Source organism: Zootermopsis nevadensis, unplaced genomic scaffold, assembly GCF_977971745.1.
Source record: "Zootermopsis nevadensis isolate Lab colony 2312 unplaced genomic scaffold, Znev_1.0 Znev_ptg000028l, whole genome shotgun sequence".
Taxonomy (NCBI): domain Eukaryota; kingdom Metazoa; phylum Arthropoda; class Insecta; order Blattodea; family Termopsidae; genus Zootermopsis; species Zootermopsis nevadensis.
In genome coordinates, this window is record NW_028259160.1 from 12961086 (window position 1) to 12978339 (window position 17254).

At 35.5% G+C, this 17254-nt stretch overlaps 1 protein-coding gene across 4 annotated transcripts; it reads right to left on the bottom strand.

The window, feature by feature from the left end:
• Positions 1–72: 72 nt before the first annotated feature.
• On the bottom strand, positions 73–15696 carry Daxx (Daxx-like protein). Of its 4 annotated transcripts, none has more exons than XM_022070174.2 (10): positions 15587–15696; positions 14096–14206; positions 12466–12594; positions 11369–11797; positions 9649–9734; positions 8498–8595; positions 7094–7237; positions 5666–5838; positions 4613–4778; positions 73–3248 (listed from the first exon to the last, which is right to left on the bottom strand). In XM_022070174.2, exons 1-10 carry the CDS (start codon positions 15686–15688, stop codon positions 2158–2160), a joined length of 2529 nt encoding a protein of 842 aa, XP_021925866.1. In that variant the 5' UTR covers positions 15689–15696; the 3' UTR covers positions 73–2157. The 4 variants fall into 4 exon arrangements, with proteins under 4 accessions (XP_021925866.1, XP_087212917.1, XP_021925868.1 ...); XM_087356791.1 differs by having other exon boundaries at positions 15530–15607; XM_022070176.2 differs by lacking the exon at positions 15587–15696 and adding an exon at positions 15344–15455.
• Between the last annotated feature and the right edge of the window lie 1558 nt (positions 15697–17254).

Genomic DNA, 17254 nt, shown 5'->3' on the forward strand with positions numbered 1-17254 from the left:
CCTTACATATGTCACAAAACTGTCAATACAGTGTAGTTCACATTGTAAGAAACAAAGAGTACAGTGTAAATGTATTGTTTATATTTCATGTATTCTGCGAAATTACAAATACAGGAGATATTTTGAACTTCCTAGAAAAATAATTTTGTTAAAGATGTCATTAACAAAAGCATTTCAGTTCATTTGTCTGTCATTTCATCTACCTGCGTTCAAAGCCATCCAGCTAAATTCTGAAGCTCCCTGCAATATGATTTAGTAGACCTCTTATCCAATCAAATAGACTTCTACATGGATTTCTAGGTTTTACACCAGCCAATAATCTTATAATTTTCTTTTGTAAAGTGAATATTCTTTTACTGTTTGATGAATTACCCCCAAAAATTATTCCATACTTCATTATAGCGTGAAAATAGGCAAAATATACTGATCTGAGTGTGTCAGTGTTGCTGACATGCAACAGAGATCTAACTGTGTAACATGCGCCACTTAACTTAGGTATCAGTTTATCAACATGATTTGTCCATTTTAGGTGATTATCAATTTGCAAACCCAAGAATTTTTTATTTATTGACTCTTGTATATACTTCCCATTATAACCAATACTTAAAGCATATTGTGGTGAGTTTTTTGTTATAAATTTTATTATATTCGTTTGATCTAGATTTAGGGCCAGCTTGTTAGCAGTAAACCATTTACTCATATGAGACAAAACTATGTTTGATGTTTAACAGAAATCATCAAAAGTTTAGAATTGTAGTTAAAAATGTTTCTGACAGAAGAAACCAGATATGACAACCATGAAACCAAGAGAGTTACACACAAAAATTAACTATTGTTTCAGGAATGGAAATAAATATTTTCATTTGTACTAATGCAGAACTTACAAACTCTGTCACCAAAGACAAGTACTCACCTCTATATCTGTACAGATGGTGGGAAGTATTAAGGAAACTCTCCATCCACCATGACCTCCACTGTATCAACCATAATAAACCCATTATTTTGTTTTCTGCAATCAATGCCTTGTAACAAGTTGTCCAGGATGGATGAGTAGTGAAATATGCTATCTTTGAATCCTTAAATAGATACTATGGGAGTAGTCCCACACACCAATAAAATAATATTCACAGCAGTTTCAAATTTTAACGGTCCTTGGCTGCTATGTACTCATGATGGAGAAGGGGCCCCTTGCAGCCAAGGTCCCCTGCATTTGCAGGGTGGGCTGGGATAGCACTGTGTGTTCGTTTCTGTTCCTAGTTTTTCAGGCTTTTAATAACACAAACAGCAAGAAGTTCACGATTTCAAGTCTTTGCGGAACTTTGTCACAAATTAACAGCATTTCAAAGCATTATTCCTGTTTGGTACATTGCCCAGTCTGATTTTTACCAGTTACTATATTCATAAATATATTTGGTTTCAATGACACAATGCATCTATCATTATTACCATCACCACTAAATACAGAATTCATACACACACATTTATTTACAATTTTCTGGTATATATATATACACACACAAATTAGCTCGGCCTAAGCACCATTCCAACAAATCATACGAGGGGTTAAAGTTCCATTCTAAGAACTTGATACACAACGTGCACGTGAGTGACCATCTACTTCTAACCTCAAGAGAAGTTTTATGATGGGTGAGACTAGGTCTCTGTGGAACTGTGGCCACAAATAAGCAAAATGTCCACTCCCCACCAGATACGAATGAATACAGAGCACTGGTGAAATAATACTGGCAGGAGAAAACCAAAGGACTCAGAAAAATCTTTTGCCCCTTTGATGACCACAAATCCCATAAGGACTGCCCAGGAAGTGAACCCAGGCCCCAACAGCAAAAACCTGGCAATTAATCATCTCTGCTACAGCATGACTCAGGAGAAACAAAAACAGTATCACAGATTTGTGCCATATCGTTTAAGGGTATCATGAATGACAAATGAGAAAATTTATGTAATGTATGGAAAGAAATTAAAGCATTAATTAAAACTCGCATTTTTAAATTTTCAGGAACAGGAAGAAAACTGTGATTCTCATTTATTTTGTTTTGCACTGCAAATGATAATGATTAAATATGATCTTTCAGACAAATTAAAATGGCATGAAAACAATTACCAAAAACTCGGCCAGTGATCTATAAAAACATTATATCACTCTAGGGTAATTACATCAGGAGCAACTGGTTTCATACTTTTACGTTTCTGTTTGTGACATGGACTGCCTACTTTCCGAACAAACTTTCGCACACGTGGTTCTACTTTCCCATCAGTATGAGCAATCACAGAATTTGTGTCTGACTTTACCTTCATTTCTGTGACCCCAAATTTGCTAATAATTACATTCCTTTCTGCTGTTGTGTGCACACAAATGTCTGAATTATGCTTACCATTTGACTTCTTTCTATCAAAATTTATGTTACTTGGTATTATAGTTACTGTATCTGAATTTTCTGCAATGGAATCAAAGTCACACGTATCTGGATGCAACAAAGAAGGAGAAGTCCTGTCTTCCTCATCAGCATTATCCTCAATGCTGAATGTAGGTAAAGATGCCTGGGATTTTGGTATGTCACACTGTTTTGAGTGGGAAGGTGATGAGTCATCATCACTTTCAGCAACAGAAGCTGAAGATAATTCAGGCTTTAATTTTTTACATTGCTGTAAATAAGAAGATTGCAAATGTGCATGTTCTTGAATAGCTGTACTTAAGGATGAATCAATTTTGAGTGTGTTTTCTTGCTCTGGATGGTGAGATACATCATCACAATTAATAAGATCTGGCATTGTTAATGATTCGGAAACTGAATTTTTGTACTGTTCAGAATGAAGCATAAGGGATAATGGTGGAGAAAGTGACTCAGAAACAAGTGAATCATGTTGATTAAAATGAGACGATGGCAATCTGCACTTTGTGTCACTTGGAGAACTTGCATTTTCTTCATAGGTGGTATTATCTTTGATGGATGGTAGTTCCACATAATAAAATTCATGTTTACTTAAATCTTCTCCTAAGACAGGGGGTGATACAGGTCCAAGACGTCTACTCTGGAGAATATCTTTAACAGACGGTGGTCTAGAGTAGTTTTGAGTATGTGCCGCTTGGTGGTCCTGTAAATGTACATGGTTACTTGTCTGCTCTAAAATATCCACTTCTTGGTCAGGTAATACATGACTACTTTTGCAATCATCTTTGCCACTTTTTCCATTCTCTTCATGTTTCTCTGATTTTGTATCTTCATCCGCTGTAACATGTTAAAACAAAACAGACTATCAACAGAATTCTACCAGTCTCACATTTTTCAGGGCATCAGAATACCAGAACACAAAACACAACATTCCAGAAGACAGTCCTTTTTGTAATACAAAGGAACCAGAAGGAATATTTGAGACACTAACCTGTAGGTGAATGTAAAAAGCAGAAGACATCTCATATCTCATTATTGTCTTCTGATTTAAAGCCACTACTTTCCTCAGGTGCAACATTTTCACAAACAAGAATTCAGTGACAAAGTCATGATTCAACCATTTAAATTTGCATGGAGAAATGCTCCTCCCAGAATTTACACAAGTCAGTTTTAAATGACATTATTTCTTTACTAGTTGACAGAAAATGCAGTAAATGAACTTAAAACTCATTTTTAAGTAATCAATATTGCTAGAATACATACACACAGGATAACTGGTATTAAAAATATTCTTTGAGGAAACAGGTACTCTTACAGATTTGTGTGCCTTTCTGATCTGCAGTTTTAGAATCATTAGATAGTCAACTATGAACCATGACAATAGACACCTGAGTATTAGCAAGCAGGTTTTTATGTCACTGTCCACGTAATGCAACATATTACTGGGCATACATTTACAGTGCTTGCACAAGTATCTTGTTAGGTCATACGTGTCTGACTTACAAGTTTCTGAATTGAAATTAAAACTGTCTCATACCAAGACCTTTCAAAGAAGTCTTCTGATCAAATCTTCTTAAATGGCAACATGCCTCTGTCCCCCCCCCCCTCAAATCATCATTATTTATTACTTTCTACTCACTAGTGGCCTGTTTAGGAACAGAAGACTGGCACTCCGTTATCATTCTGTGAGGGGACCTGGCGATATTACAGTAAAGGGAAAAGACCCTAGACTCTCATCCAGAATTAATATCCAGTCACATCTGTGTGCATACTCTTCTGCTTAGTGTGAATCCTTCACATCTTCCAAACATAAAATTTTGGGGATGTGAAGAATACCAAGCCCCTTCAAGGTTCATTTCCCACAATAAGCCATAGATCACATGAAAATCTCATGAACACTCAATTACATGGAGTAACAAAATCTGCCCTGTGAGTATTACAAAATCAAATGGATTCTACACCTTGCTTAAATGGGAGAATGTTAGGAAAGCCATAATAAACACTGGTATATTTGTAGCCACATGCCCAAAGCTTTTGTCCTACTTCATGTACCGCATAGTGATTTCCTTAATTTCATTAGTGTAAGTACACCTGTATGATACTCGCTATTGGAACTGAGAATCCTGACAGGTGGCAAATTTACATTAAACATGCAACATAATATAAATATATTTATTCTGTATTACAGTATCAACACTCACAGCTAAACTTTCCTTCTCCTCTCAGGACCTTGTCTACAAAGTCTTTTTCCTCTTCTTCTTCATCATCATTTGACCCGCTCTCTTCACTTTTGTTCACATAATCATCTGCTACTTCTTCCGCCTCCAATTTGTCTATAACCTGCTTTTCAGCAAAGCTGTCAATTACCTATAGACAGGAGGGAATATTCAATGTAGTGAAAAAATATTAATACAACCAATATCATAATTACACCCTTCTGGCATATATCCCACTATTATGTTGTTGAACCAAATATTTCTGATTATGCAAATTCACTGATATGCCATTCTAGCATGATGCCCCTTATGTTAACATAAATTCCCTTTTGCACTTAACCAACTGAATTTAGATCAACAAATAAAAAAAAACCATAACTTAAAAGCACACAAAAATAATGAACTCCATTCCATCTGTTTCACACACAAAGACTGCAATTAAAAGCATAAGGCAGGCTCTAAGATAAATGAATGGGTATGATTAAGCACTTTTCAACAAATCATAACACATAGCTCCTGACCAATCACCATGTGACATAATATTAATCATCAATGGCTGAACACCTGCCATTCTTTTGGCCATACTGTTAGAGAATGTTACTCATCTTACTTTTCTACATTTTTCATGGAAACAACACCTGTAGATGAAACAGAGTACATAATTCATTAATATGGTTACATGTTTTAATATCAATGCATAAAATATGAGTTTCCACATGTCTACTTACCCAAAAATTGTTGAATTGGGTTTCTTTATATCTAAGTGTAAATCATCCACCCATTCTTAATGAAAATTAAAATAGAAACATTTCATCTTATAATCTGGCAAATACAATACATATGCAGTGCTTTCACAATTTTATTGCATGGTTTAATTAATTATTTAAATATGTTACAACAGATTATTTTCTATAGTTGATGTGCATAAACCTTATACCATATATAATATACATCCATCCACAATTAAATACTCTTGAGAAGGGGGGAGGGACAGAGGACAACACATCTGAAGCTGTAAGCGGTAACAACAATGCCTACATTCTGAATACGTGAAGAATATTCCTTGTAGTTAGTCTGCAATTTGGATTGAAGATCAGGATCACTCTCAGCAGGATCAGCTTGATCCTTGAGGAAAACTGACACCGAATCCCATGACTCATATTGCCGTTGCTTCTGCAACTGCTTCCCAACTAACAGGAATGCATCTTCTGCTGTTAAATTATGAAAACTAAATTACTACTTATGTTATTTAACACAGTTAATGTTTTTCTAGTTATGCACAGAAGGATCTCACACAATTTCAAAATAATTAACTAACTAGTTCTCTGGTAATGGGACACCAGTACACACAAACCCGAGTATATTCCATTTACCTACCATCCTCACAATCTAATATCAACAAATTATATTATTTAAAAAGATATATCCCCACAAGCAGTGAAAGCTGGATATATGGAGGATAATAAGCAACTTATATACAAATTTAAATTATTACATTTTGTGATAGAGGTAGGAAGATACATCTCTGAATTTATATAAATGACCATCAAATAAATTGATAAAATTAAAAGCAGCTGTGGTGTCAAAGAAAATGGATTCAGGATATTTATAAAAGCTTTTCTTAAATATCCTTCAAATAAAAACTGCATAATTCTTAGGATGTCTGTTTGACTACCTGCACATTTCATCTCAAGAGTTACTTATCAGATTTCCCTGAAAACTGATATTGGAGATCTACGGTACAATTTGTCACATAATCTTAATTTGGGTCTATTTAACTATAAACCATACCTTGTAAGAGGCTTAAGTCAAAATTTATCAACTTTTTCTGAAATGACACACCACACAAAAAATATGCACTTAATGTAAAATACAGAACTTGCTGCAGTCCACAACTTTGTCTGAAATTTTTTTCAATATGCTGAATGTTCAATAAAATACAAAGAAAAATAATATATAATGCTAAAGAGCATGAATAATTATGCAACAACATTTGTACCAATAACATGCTTCAATGCTCTCACACACACACAATAACTCACTGCTGGCATTTATTTTCTTTTTGCTGTTAATGAAAATACAGTATTTATGTAGTGATACTTATATAGTAATTTATTTTGATTATACAAATAAGTTTATTGCAGATGATAAAAATTAAAGTGATAATAATTTAAAATGTCAATATTATGTTGAATGAATGATAACTGGATAGAGCAATCAAAAAGTAATGCATCTGGAATATACATGTACTTCACATTCTATGTAAATGAAACTACAATTAATCAGTCTAACTGTATGTACTCTTAGCGCAATGTCAAAATATACCATAAAGATTATATTTCAGTGGATCCTCATAATTCAACATAAACATTAATATTTTACAAAGTAGTAAACACATTTTTCTGATAATTTATATCTACCAAAAATTACATAATCCTCTGCATGAAGTTATTACATTTAACTCACCTATACATCGCAAATTTTCAGGTCTCATATTTACATCTGTTTGAACAGTTTTCACCAATGACAAGATATCATGGAAATCAGGAAACTGGCCAGTTTTGTTCACAAACTTCTCAATGCACCTGTTTATCTCCGATGATCGTGTCCCTGAAAAAAGACAGGCCCATAAATATAACACAAAGTATACAGAGATTATCTGGTAGCTCATACTAGAAATTACACATTATATGGGGGCAGATTCATAAAATGCTTACCAAATGCTATTAGAACAATCTTCTAAAGTTTCACAGAAATATAACTTACACACTGTAACGTTGCCAACAATAGCAAAACAAATATATGAAAAACAGAATGACTTAGTACACTTCCAAATTAATATGCCATGGTTACAAGCAACAGATTACATATTTTTCTATATAGGTAATGCAGATCATTAGTCTGCACTGGTGTTTTATAAGAAAATTAAACTAGCAGGATTTATTGTTTGCATATCTCCCAGACATTCTTCTGTACTCCCAATAAATCCCATTTTAACTTCATGAATTCTCCATGTACTTTTTTCAACAGACTTGGTCTATGACTTCTGACATTCAATTTCCAAGTATCATGTCCTTTCTGCATTGCTTAGGTGGTCCTAATAAGACTAGAAAAGATGTAATATGTACCAGAACACAGTTTCTATCACCCTGTCATAAAGTTACTTCCCCCAACCACAACTCAGCTGGCCAACGTACTGATAATGTTCTAAAGCTGTGTTCAAGAGTATCTATTCTGACCCTTGGTCAGGCTACCAGCTATCACGACTGAGGCCTTCTAAAGTTTTTGTGATTTCTAAAGGTGAAGGCAGGACAGTACCTTGACACAGGCTCTGAATACCTTCTTTGAAATCCTATTCACCATCCACAATCATCTTCTCATTCTACACAATGCTATATAACCTCTGCAGTTGAAAGTGTGATTAAATAATCCAATAATAAGTCCAGACCTGCTCTGAGGCCCGCCCAGCTTCCCATCCAATGAGTACCGAATGTCCTCTCCCTGCGGGTAGAGTGGGGATGGGGCATGATGTTGATCACTCACCCCCATCTAATGCTGAAGTCAAGAATGAACAAGATCTATGCCTCCTCTTCCTGAAGCACCTCCATGGCTTGAAGCAGGGCAGTTTTACTTTTACTGGCATTTTATCTAATGATTTCCAAAACATGACAGTGACTTTCTGTTCCACTTTCATACCTATTCTGAGTACTCTGCAAGCCTGCATATAACCACATATCAGCAGCAAGAAAGGCACATAATAAGCAAGATTTTAAAGAACAAACATGCTGTTTATCAGCACAAGTTGCATGAAATTCAGGTATGGAGCAGCTGGTGTTTGGCAAGTCCAATTTTAACAAGCTATGATCTTACCTGAAAATACAATTCTTCTACGATTTGCTTTATATCCAACTGAATCTCCTGTCAACTCGCAGAGCTTTTGGTATACCTTACAGAATCTGTCTTTGTACCTGTAGAACAGGAAATTATAACTTGTTATAATCAAATTTTAGGGTATACTAAGAGAGCAGATTTTAATTTTTTTGATTTCAATATTAAATTAATCAATTAACTTACTTCCAAAATATAATTTTCAAAGACATAAGAACTATTCACACTTTGGACTTCCACATCTAAAATTTATTATATTTAATCCTATTTCTGATACCTACTTCTCTAAATTTGTCAGTTTTTTGTGAAAGATCATTCAGTGTATTTTCATTATGTGTCATCATAAAGAAATAGTCATATTATGAGAAGAATTTCAGAAGAACATTATGCAGGCAAAATGGATAAAGAGAAAAGATGGCACAATATACTTGCAAGTACCACTACCAACACCAATGCATTCTCCCATCCCTCAGGCAAATGATCAATCAGAGCTTAGTAACTGTCCACACCTCATGTAATAATGCTCTGATGGCCTGTTTACAGATCTACAGATTAAAACTGGCATTCCTTCATCAGAAAAAAAGGGCAAGGGGGGAAACTAATCATAGGATGGGGGATAGGCATGGGAAAAATGGGGTATCACCTCTCAACCTCTAGCTTACAGTAAACGTTGCACATTGCAGTATGTACCATACTGTACTGGAGAAAAAAGACATTATGTTCAAGCAGTCCTGGTTGTTTGCAATACAGGGTAGGTTGCACCATATCACATGAAAATACCCTGTATGTACCATTGAGGGTGATATGCGGTGGCTTGGAATAGTCGAGCACAAGCCTGTCATAAATAAAGAACATGACGTGATCACAGGTAGTACTCAACAGATCCTATCGTCTCATCTATGAAATGCAGACCACACTAGGTTCCCCCCATAAACACAACACATGAAGATTGATAACAAGGTTAAGATTCTGTATTATGTGTGTATAAATCTTTAAAGGACACTCTTGAGTTTCAAGAAATCCTGTTACAAAAATACCCATAGTGGATAACAGTAGATAGGAAACAGCAGAAAACAGACAAAGTCCTCCCAGTTGCACTATTATCTGCCTAGTGTTTTAATAACAGCCAATACCTCTCTAGTCTGATGAATGCAGAATCATTTTCTTCATCAAAATCAACCTCCTTTTCCTCCAGCTTCACAATGCGTTTATGTAATTTCTAGAAAAATATAATAAAATACACACTTTCATTAATGTCAAACATCAACTTATCCAACACAAAAATTTAAGTATATGTTAAATTTATAATGAAATATGAACAGCCACCAGAAATGAGGTGCAGTCCAAAACAGTCTCTGTTCACTATAATAAAATACTGGAATAAATGATGGTGGATCATACTGGAGCGACCAACACAAATAAAGAATGGTGTCACAGACAGAGGCAGATACACACACATAAATACTATTTGTTTCATGCCTGTAGTAACTGAATACTTTACATATAAACTCTCAGAAGCTGACTGGCTAACAAAGGCACAGAAGCATCCAAAACTTGGCCACCATTGTTCATGTCTGCTACTTTAGTTGTAAAGTATTTGTACATCAGTCCTTGTCCAGCGACACTTCTGAGTATGTGCACTTAATAAACTGTATACTGGTCGCCAGTCATATTTTCTCTTAAAACATCCAAGCAGACATGGTAAATTTTAACTCCTACAGCAGAATGGTAACATATAAAATTGTGGAAAGAATATCCTACTACAATAAAGAGACCTGAATTTTCTGTTTTTCCAAGGCTATGCCCAAGCTTGCACATCACTCAAAAGTTCTCCAGTTTACTTTCCACTCTGTTTTTTGAAAACAAAAAACAGATAAACGGACATGTGGCACAATTAAATAGAAAAAATAAAGCAAAAACAGTTCATGCCCTGTAGATAAACGTGAGAGTGCACAAAATAACAACTGTTACAATTATGAGTCATCGTGCAAACCACACATACAGGATTACTGGAGTCAACAATTTTTACTACTTACTTGAAATCAAGTGACATGCTGAGAGACAGATTTGTGGCCACTCTTAGGGCTAAATCTAAGCCACTCTTTGGGCTAAATCTAAATAATTTAGTCCAAGTACCCAGGAATCAATATGTGCATGATTTTCTGTACAAGATATAGCCTACTCAGTACTCTGCCAGCAGGATTTCAAAATGTGCTCGCTCCAGTGTAATTTCTTACAATTTATGGGACCACCTGTACATTCTAGGGATGAATACATGAAAGGAAAGCACCATAAATAAGAGATGAAAATATATGAATTATAAACCGGACATTTTTGTTATCTGAAGTGTAAGCTGGTTCTTACTCCACCATCACATATACAACAATTATTAACGTTGTAGACAGAATCTGTCAGTTGATAAAAAATAAGATATACACAGACAAGCAGTTCACAAGTCCTACATTAGTCACTGAAAACAAATGCAGTTGGGGCTGGGGAGTTTGGAGAGGGAGGGAGAATTGAAAATGGGCATACACTATCCATGCAAAATCTTACCTCCTCATAATCAACAGGTGACATATTTTTAAGTGCAGGCTGACATACCAAGTACAACACAATAATACCATGGTTGACACCAATGTGTTAAGCAGAACCCCAGGGATAGGGGGTGCCAGTAATGTTTTAAAAATGTTGCAGGTCAGGTGTGGGACAAAGGCTTTATCCATTGCCAGGTATGGCTGTATAGAGAGCAAATTATGATACATGACCGTTGTTGTTGGCAAGAATCTGCTGCACGTTAAACAATGGTTAAACTATTAAAAGCACTCATTATTCACTAGTGTATATACTTACCTCCACAGCTTTGGAGAGTTTCTTAATTTTTCTGTCTGTGTACCTAGATTCTACACAGTTCATTAATGTAGATAAGTCATCTCTTCCTGCTATACCTTTATCCTCCTCTTTAGCATGGCTACTAGTTTCTCGTCCCATCACATTCAAATTACCACAACTAACAAATGGATCATTAGAAGTTTTTTGTATTTTACTAGGTGGTCCATGTTGCTTCAATCTTCGAATCTTCATTTCATCAACAACGTCTTTTATATACACATATATGTTGGAAGGTCCTTTTATTATCGCATCCATCTTACACATTACCAAGTCTTGGAATTCCTGTGATGAAACATAAGCAGGCTTGGTCTTCAAGTAATAAATGCGTGCTTTCTGGAGAATTTTTTCCATTTCTGGGCTTTTATTATTCTGCCAACAAAGTTTCAGGAACTGTGAAAAATAATAATTAGTAACTGTAAATTATAATGTTCACATTACACATATAAATGATTCCTAAAGATAACATCTTTTTAATCAGAGCACCGGAGCAGAGGACTAAAACAATGTAAATTTTGTTTTTCCTTTAAATAACAGAACAACTGTGGTTTTAAAGCAAATAAATCTGTCCCTTTCTCTAATCTATCAATATGTTATAAAGACATATGGCAAAGTGGAGGTAAAGCTCCACAAATTCTTAACCTCTCAGCACTAAATGAAGATAAATGATGAACTTCAACAAATTACAACACCTGTAACTATAATCACAAACAATTCAATTCTACACACACACACACAAACACGTGTGTGTGTGTTAATTTAACCATTGCTTTATTTTTTAACACATTTTAAACAAAGTTGCAACTTAGTTACCCACAAATTATAACTGCCACACATTTTTGTAAATATGATAAATCTTGCCTGCAGTATTGAATTACTCTTACTTTTATCATCTACACTTCATACTTTAAATACTTTTCTTTTAGTGTTAGCTTGCTTGATTTGTATGAAATGAGTGATGAGTAGAGATTTGGGCAACAACATTAAGCAAACTAACCATGTGCCAATATTCAATGTACCTGAATAAATTAAAAACATTCCCAAAATTAGTTTAGAATCACCTTTTCAAATACAGTTTTATTTCCATGTTCTTCACTCTCATTTGGCAAAAGTTTAAGGTTCTGCATACAGAATTTGGCTTCACTTTCCTTTTCTACCTTCAGTTCCCCACTTAGATGTACAGGATGAATCTGAAAAAGTAAAACATTTGAAAATTATGAAAAGTAACTGAAAATAAAACTTACAACAAAAGACATGAAGTATGGTACAAGACTATTGTGTCACAACCCAGAAGACAACAATCATAATCTTTGCCAATATTACTAGGATGATTAAATCAAGGTGGACAAAGACGGGCCATGTAGGATGCACAGAAGTGAGGAGAAATGCATATGTTTTAATCAGAAAGCCTGATGACAGATCTTTGGAAAATCCATGCACTGATGGAATAGTATTATTAAAATGGATATTAAAGATATAAGGTGTGATAATGTAGACAGGCTTCACCTGGTTCTGGATTAGAACTAGTGCAGGTTCTTGCAAGTAAATGTGATAATGGACTTTCAGGTTTCATAAAAGATGGGAAATTTGTAACTTATTTTTCACTACTGCTGTCACTCATACACATTTTAACCAATGTCAACTGTCAAGCCAGTTTTTAAACACAAAATATACCCTTCTAAAAAGACAGAGAGGTGTTGCTGTGATACTCTCCTACAGAAGTTAGGTTATGTTGCATCAGTAATCCAATTGGTCTGAAGTGAATAATCATATGATAATGATGGTTGGAAATAAAAAACCTCTATAGTAGTGCACTGCTACAGAAGTGTGTAGCACTCAAAAGGTTAACTATAGTAGCTGTCACCAAAGTGTTTGCTTCATCATTTGTACAACACTGCAACATAAACAGCAGATTCCATGCGAGTGAACATAGTTTAGAATTTGCAGCATATCAAAAGCTAGGAATACTGTACTGTTGACATAGAGCTACACAGTAAGAGGAACCAGAGTACTTCCATAGCCTTGAAGAGCGCAATTTGGTGACGGCCACTATAACTTCACAGTACAGGTTCTTTATTTAGCAAACTGACAATTATTAAACTGGTCAAGAAGTACAATACTTTTATTTTCCGTCGTTTCACAAGCTTATTGTTAAAATCACATAAAATTGTTACATTTTTAAAATTGACGACATGTTTCGATATACAATTCTATCATCGTCAGGTCTATCAAAATTAAAATTAAAATCTGGTGTATCTGTTGCTCTGCTTATATTGATTTTGTTTTTACCCGTTTTTGATTTTATTACATCTCCAGGCTTCTTCCATTTAATTTTGGAGACTGCGCCTGGGTGCCTATATCGGGTTGTGTGTGATGTGCGTGTCCGTTGTTATTGTTGTTATATAAGCTGGTCAAGAAGTTTTCTGATTTTATGGAATAGAAAGAACCATCACCATGTTTAAGGATGCTAGGCACTGGGCCCTATATTAGATAGTTCAATCCATTTCTCAAAGATCTGAGTATCCTTTTATGTACATTTAGGACTAATAAGTGGTGTCTTCTGACTATGGAAATAGCTTGAACTGCCCATTATATGAACCTAAACAGAAGTTCATTTATCACAGATCTGAAATTCCACAGCTTAATCACATAAACCAGAACAAGAAAACTGTCACATAATAATCTGCTTACCCTCTTACGTGGTTTATTAGTATGATGTATATCGTCATCTGTTGTCTGTCGCCTCTCTAACTTGTTTGAAGATTCAAGTTTCCCTGTCACCTGTTTCAATGGAGATTTATCCTGAAAATAAGTCAATGACACTTACATTCACATTGGAAAGCCCACAGATGTGTTGGAGTAGCAGTGACCACACTGTACCCCATAAAAAAAAATCATTCCCACCCATAGCAATATTCACTCATTGTTAATAACACAGTTTGGTGTGTGTATAATTAATTCATTAAAATGTCAGGGTTAGCAACTACAAATAATTGCAAGTAGTCACCACAAGTTGGACTAGTAATTGCAAAGAAGTTCCAAATTTAGTATCAGATTAGACGGTTTTCATAGTCTGAATACCAGTAGTTATGCCAGGGGCATCAACTACACATTAACCCTGAATTCAGAAAAGGTTATAATTGGTCACTGTGAAAGTAAATATATCCTACACCACAAACACTGTATTATTTTTTTTTCGTCTAATGGGTTAACGACAACAACACAAGCCTAAAACACGCAACACTCTTCAAAAATTTCTATTTAAATCCGCTGCAAACGCCTTGACCCATGTTATTCTCTACCAATAAATAATTCTACATTCTACCATAAACACCATACTCGAAGTCAACGTACAGAATGTTGGGTAGATTTGAAAACTGAGTAGATGCAAACGGGAAATAAAGTACTTGACTGCCTACCTTTCTAAATGGGACACGCAAATTTAAAAGATTCGAGCAGCGCGCAAATATTGTTTTGATTATGATTACCCTGGCGGCGCTGCCAAGAGGTGCTTTTTGTGAATGGTATTTCAGTTTACCTGAAACAATGGACTGTTTTCTTCGTCCGAAGACAATGTGATGATATCGCAGCCACTCATTTCCTGTGAATACAACTACACATTTGGACGATAACTAAATTTACTTTCGGAGACTCAAAACATTTACCGACCTACACCTAATTTTGCCTGCCGTATGTAACCAACGCTCACATTACACGTTCAAGAATACTGAATACTTTACACGTTCAAGAATACTGAATGATTGGACCTAACCATTAAAGAGCACATTCATGACGTCATTATTGCACTTATATTATTTAAATTCTTTCAACTATTTCAATGTCTGAAATGTACATCTTATATTTTGGAACGTAACTGTAACAAAAGAAATCAGCTGTATGTAGTTACTCCATCAAAATATTACATACGGCGTAATTTACCTCTTATTTCTAGTTGACTACAACCGTTCATGAACGAATTCTGCTCATTCGCCTTTATGAACTGTTACTTCATAGCCTTCTAAGTGTGCTACAATGCCATTCGTCTGTAATGACTACTGCAAAACATAATTCGTGACATTAAAATTAATTTATGACGTGAAATATGCTATTATGTACTAGTCTTGCCTTCTAATTACTCTGTAATCTTGTAGCTTGTCTATTTGGAAAACAGTAAACACATACCAGAGGTCCCTCAAACGTGAAAAGAACACCATTGCAGTTAGCACAGAAAATACATATATAGTAAGCATCATGAGGAATTTGGCAACGAGACCTCATCGCCATCTTGGGATTATTCACTTAAAATAAGTACACACAAGTAACTCCTATCACACTCAACAGATGTCGAAATATGCACGTATTTTATAACTAGAGCATGGCTTTGGTACGTACGTTGTTACTGCTCAACAATTAAAAAACCCTTTGACTGTCATGAGATGTAACGGTGATAATGCCATTGGATCGTCAGTACCAACGAAACTGTTATAATGAATGTCCGCATGCCTGACAGGTAAATGCTATAAGGAATCCTCCAAACCAGACTTCTATAATTGTTGTATAGATGAATATGGCTGTCTTCTGGGTTGTTGGGCCATGTAGTCTGGTAGAAGTTTACCAGCGTTTCAGAGGCCCTTGCTTCTTCCATCAACATCGCCCTTATTACCTCTGAAACAAGCTATCATCAAACTCACCGCTGTGAAAACCGCACATCCAGCATGATTATATACATAGATGACAACATAACTGACATGGGAATGGCTATATAAGGGATGCCATGCCTGACTCTTTATAATATAAGGCAATATATCAGAGGCCTGCATAACTGACTGGTAGAATGGCTATTTCAGGACATCTATAACTGTCTGGTATAATGGCTATTCAATGGCTCTGCACCTGACTGATGTAATGGTTATGTAGATGCCTGCATACCTGACTGGTGTAATGCCTATAATAAGTCCATCATATCTAAATGGGAAATGGCAGAATTCATACCTTATTGGTATAGTGACCATATAGATAGATGACTTCATATCCGAATATACTTGTCTGTTTTAATGGCTTTTATTGGCCTCCAATGCAGATTGGTATAATGGCTATATAAGAAATATACCTTACTGGGGCTCCCTCCATACCAGAATGTTATAAAGGCTGTATGTATAACCATCCATAACTTGGTAGTAGTATTTCTGTAAAAAGGGCCTTCAATATTTGACTGGATTAATGGCTTTTTCAAGCCTTCATACCTTACTGGTACAATGGCTATATTAGGGGCTCTGTACCTGACTGGTGTAGTGGGTATACAGATGCCTCCACAATTACAAGTATAATGGCTACACACACAAGTCTCCATAACTGAATTGCAATGCGGTTATGTGCAGACTTCCATTCACTATTTGTATAACTGCCATACAGATGCCTCGACGCCTGACTGATATAAGCGCGCCTTTATACCTGACTGGTATAATGGCTTTATAAGTCCCTTCATATCTAACTGGTGTAATTGGTAAAGTGGAGACTGGTATAATTGCTGTATGGATGCCTTGATATGTCACTCCTGTAATGGGTGTATTGATGCCTCTGTACCTACTCCTATAATGGCTAAGACACCTCAATACTTGACTGGTATAGTAACTAAAAAGCTGCCTCAGTACTCAACTGTTATAATGGCTATTTTGCAGCCTCAATAACACATATATAGGTGCCTCAATATCTAACTAGTATAACTTATATTTTGATGTCTTCATACTTGACTGTCATAATGGTTGTCTGGAGGCCTCGTGCTTGATTGGCACAGCATGCACATGTGCAAACACACACAGGGATCTGCAATAATGGCTGGTATAATGGTTA

Coding starts and splice junctions, on each gene's coding strand:
- Daxx (XM_022070174.2), bottom strand. CDS start 15,688: ATGGCGATGAGGTCTCGTTGCCAAATTCCTCATGATGCTTACTATATA. Junction 11,798..12,465: donor ATAAAACTGTATTTGAAAAG/GTGATTCTAAAC, acceptor TATTTTTCACAG/TTCCTGAAACTTTGTTGGCA. Junction 9,735..11,368: donor AACTCTCCAAAGCTGTGGAG/GTAAGTATATAC, acceptor ATATTTTTCTAG/AAATTACATAAACGCATTGT.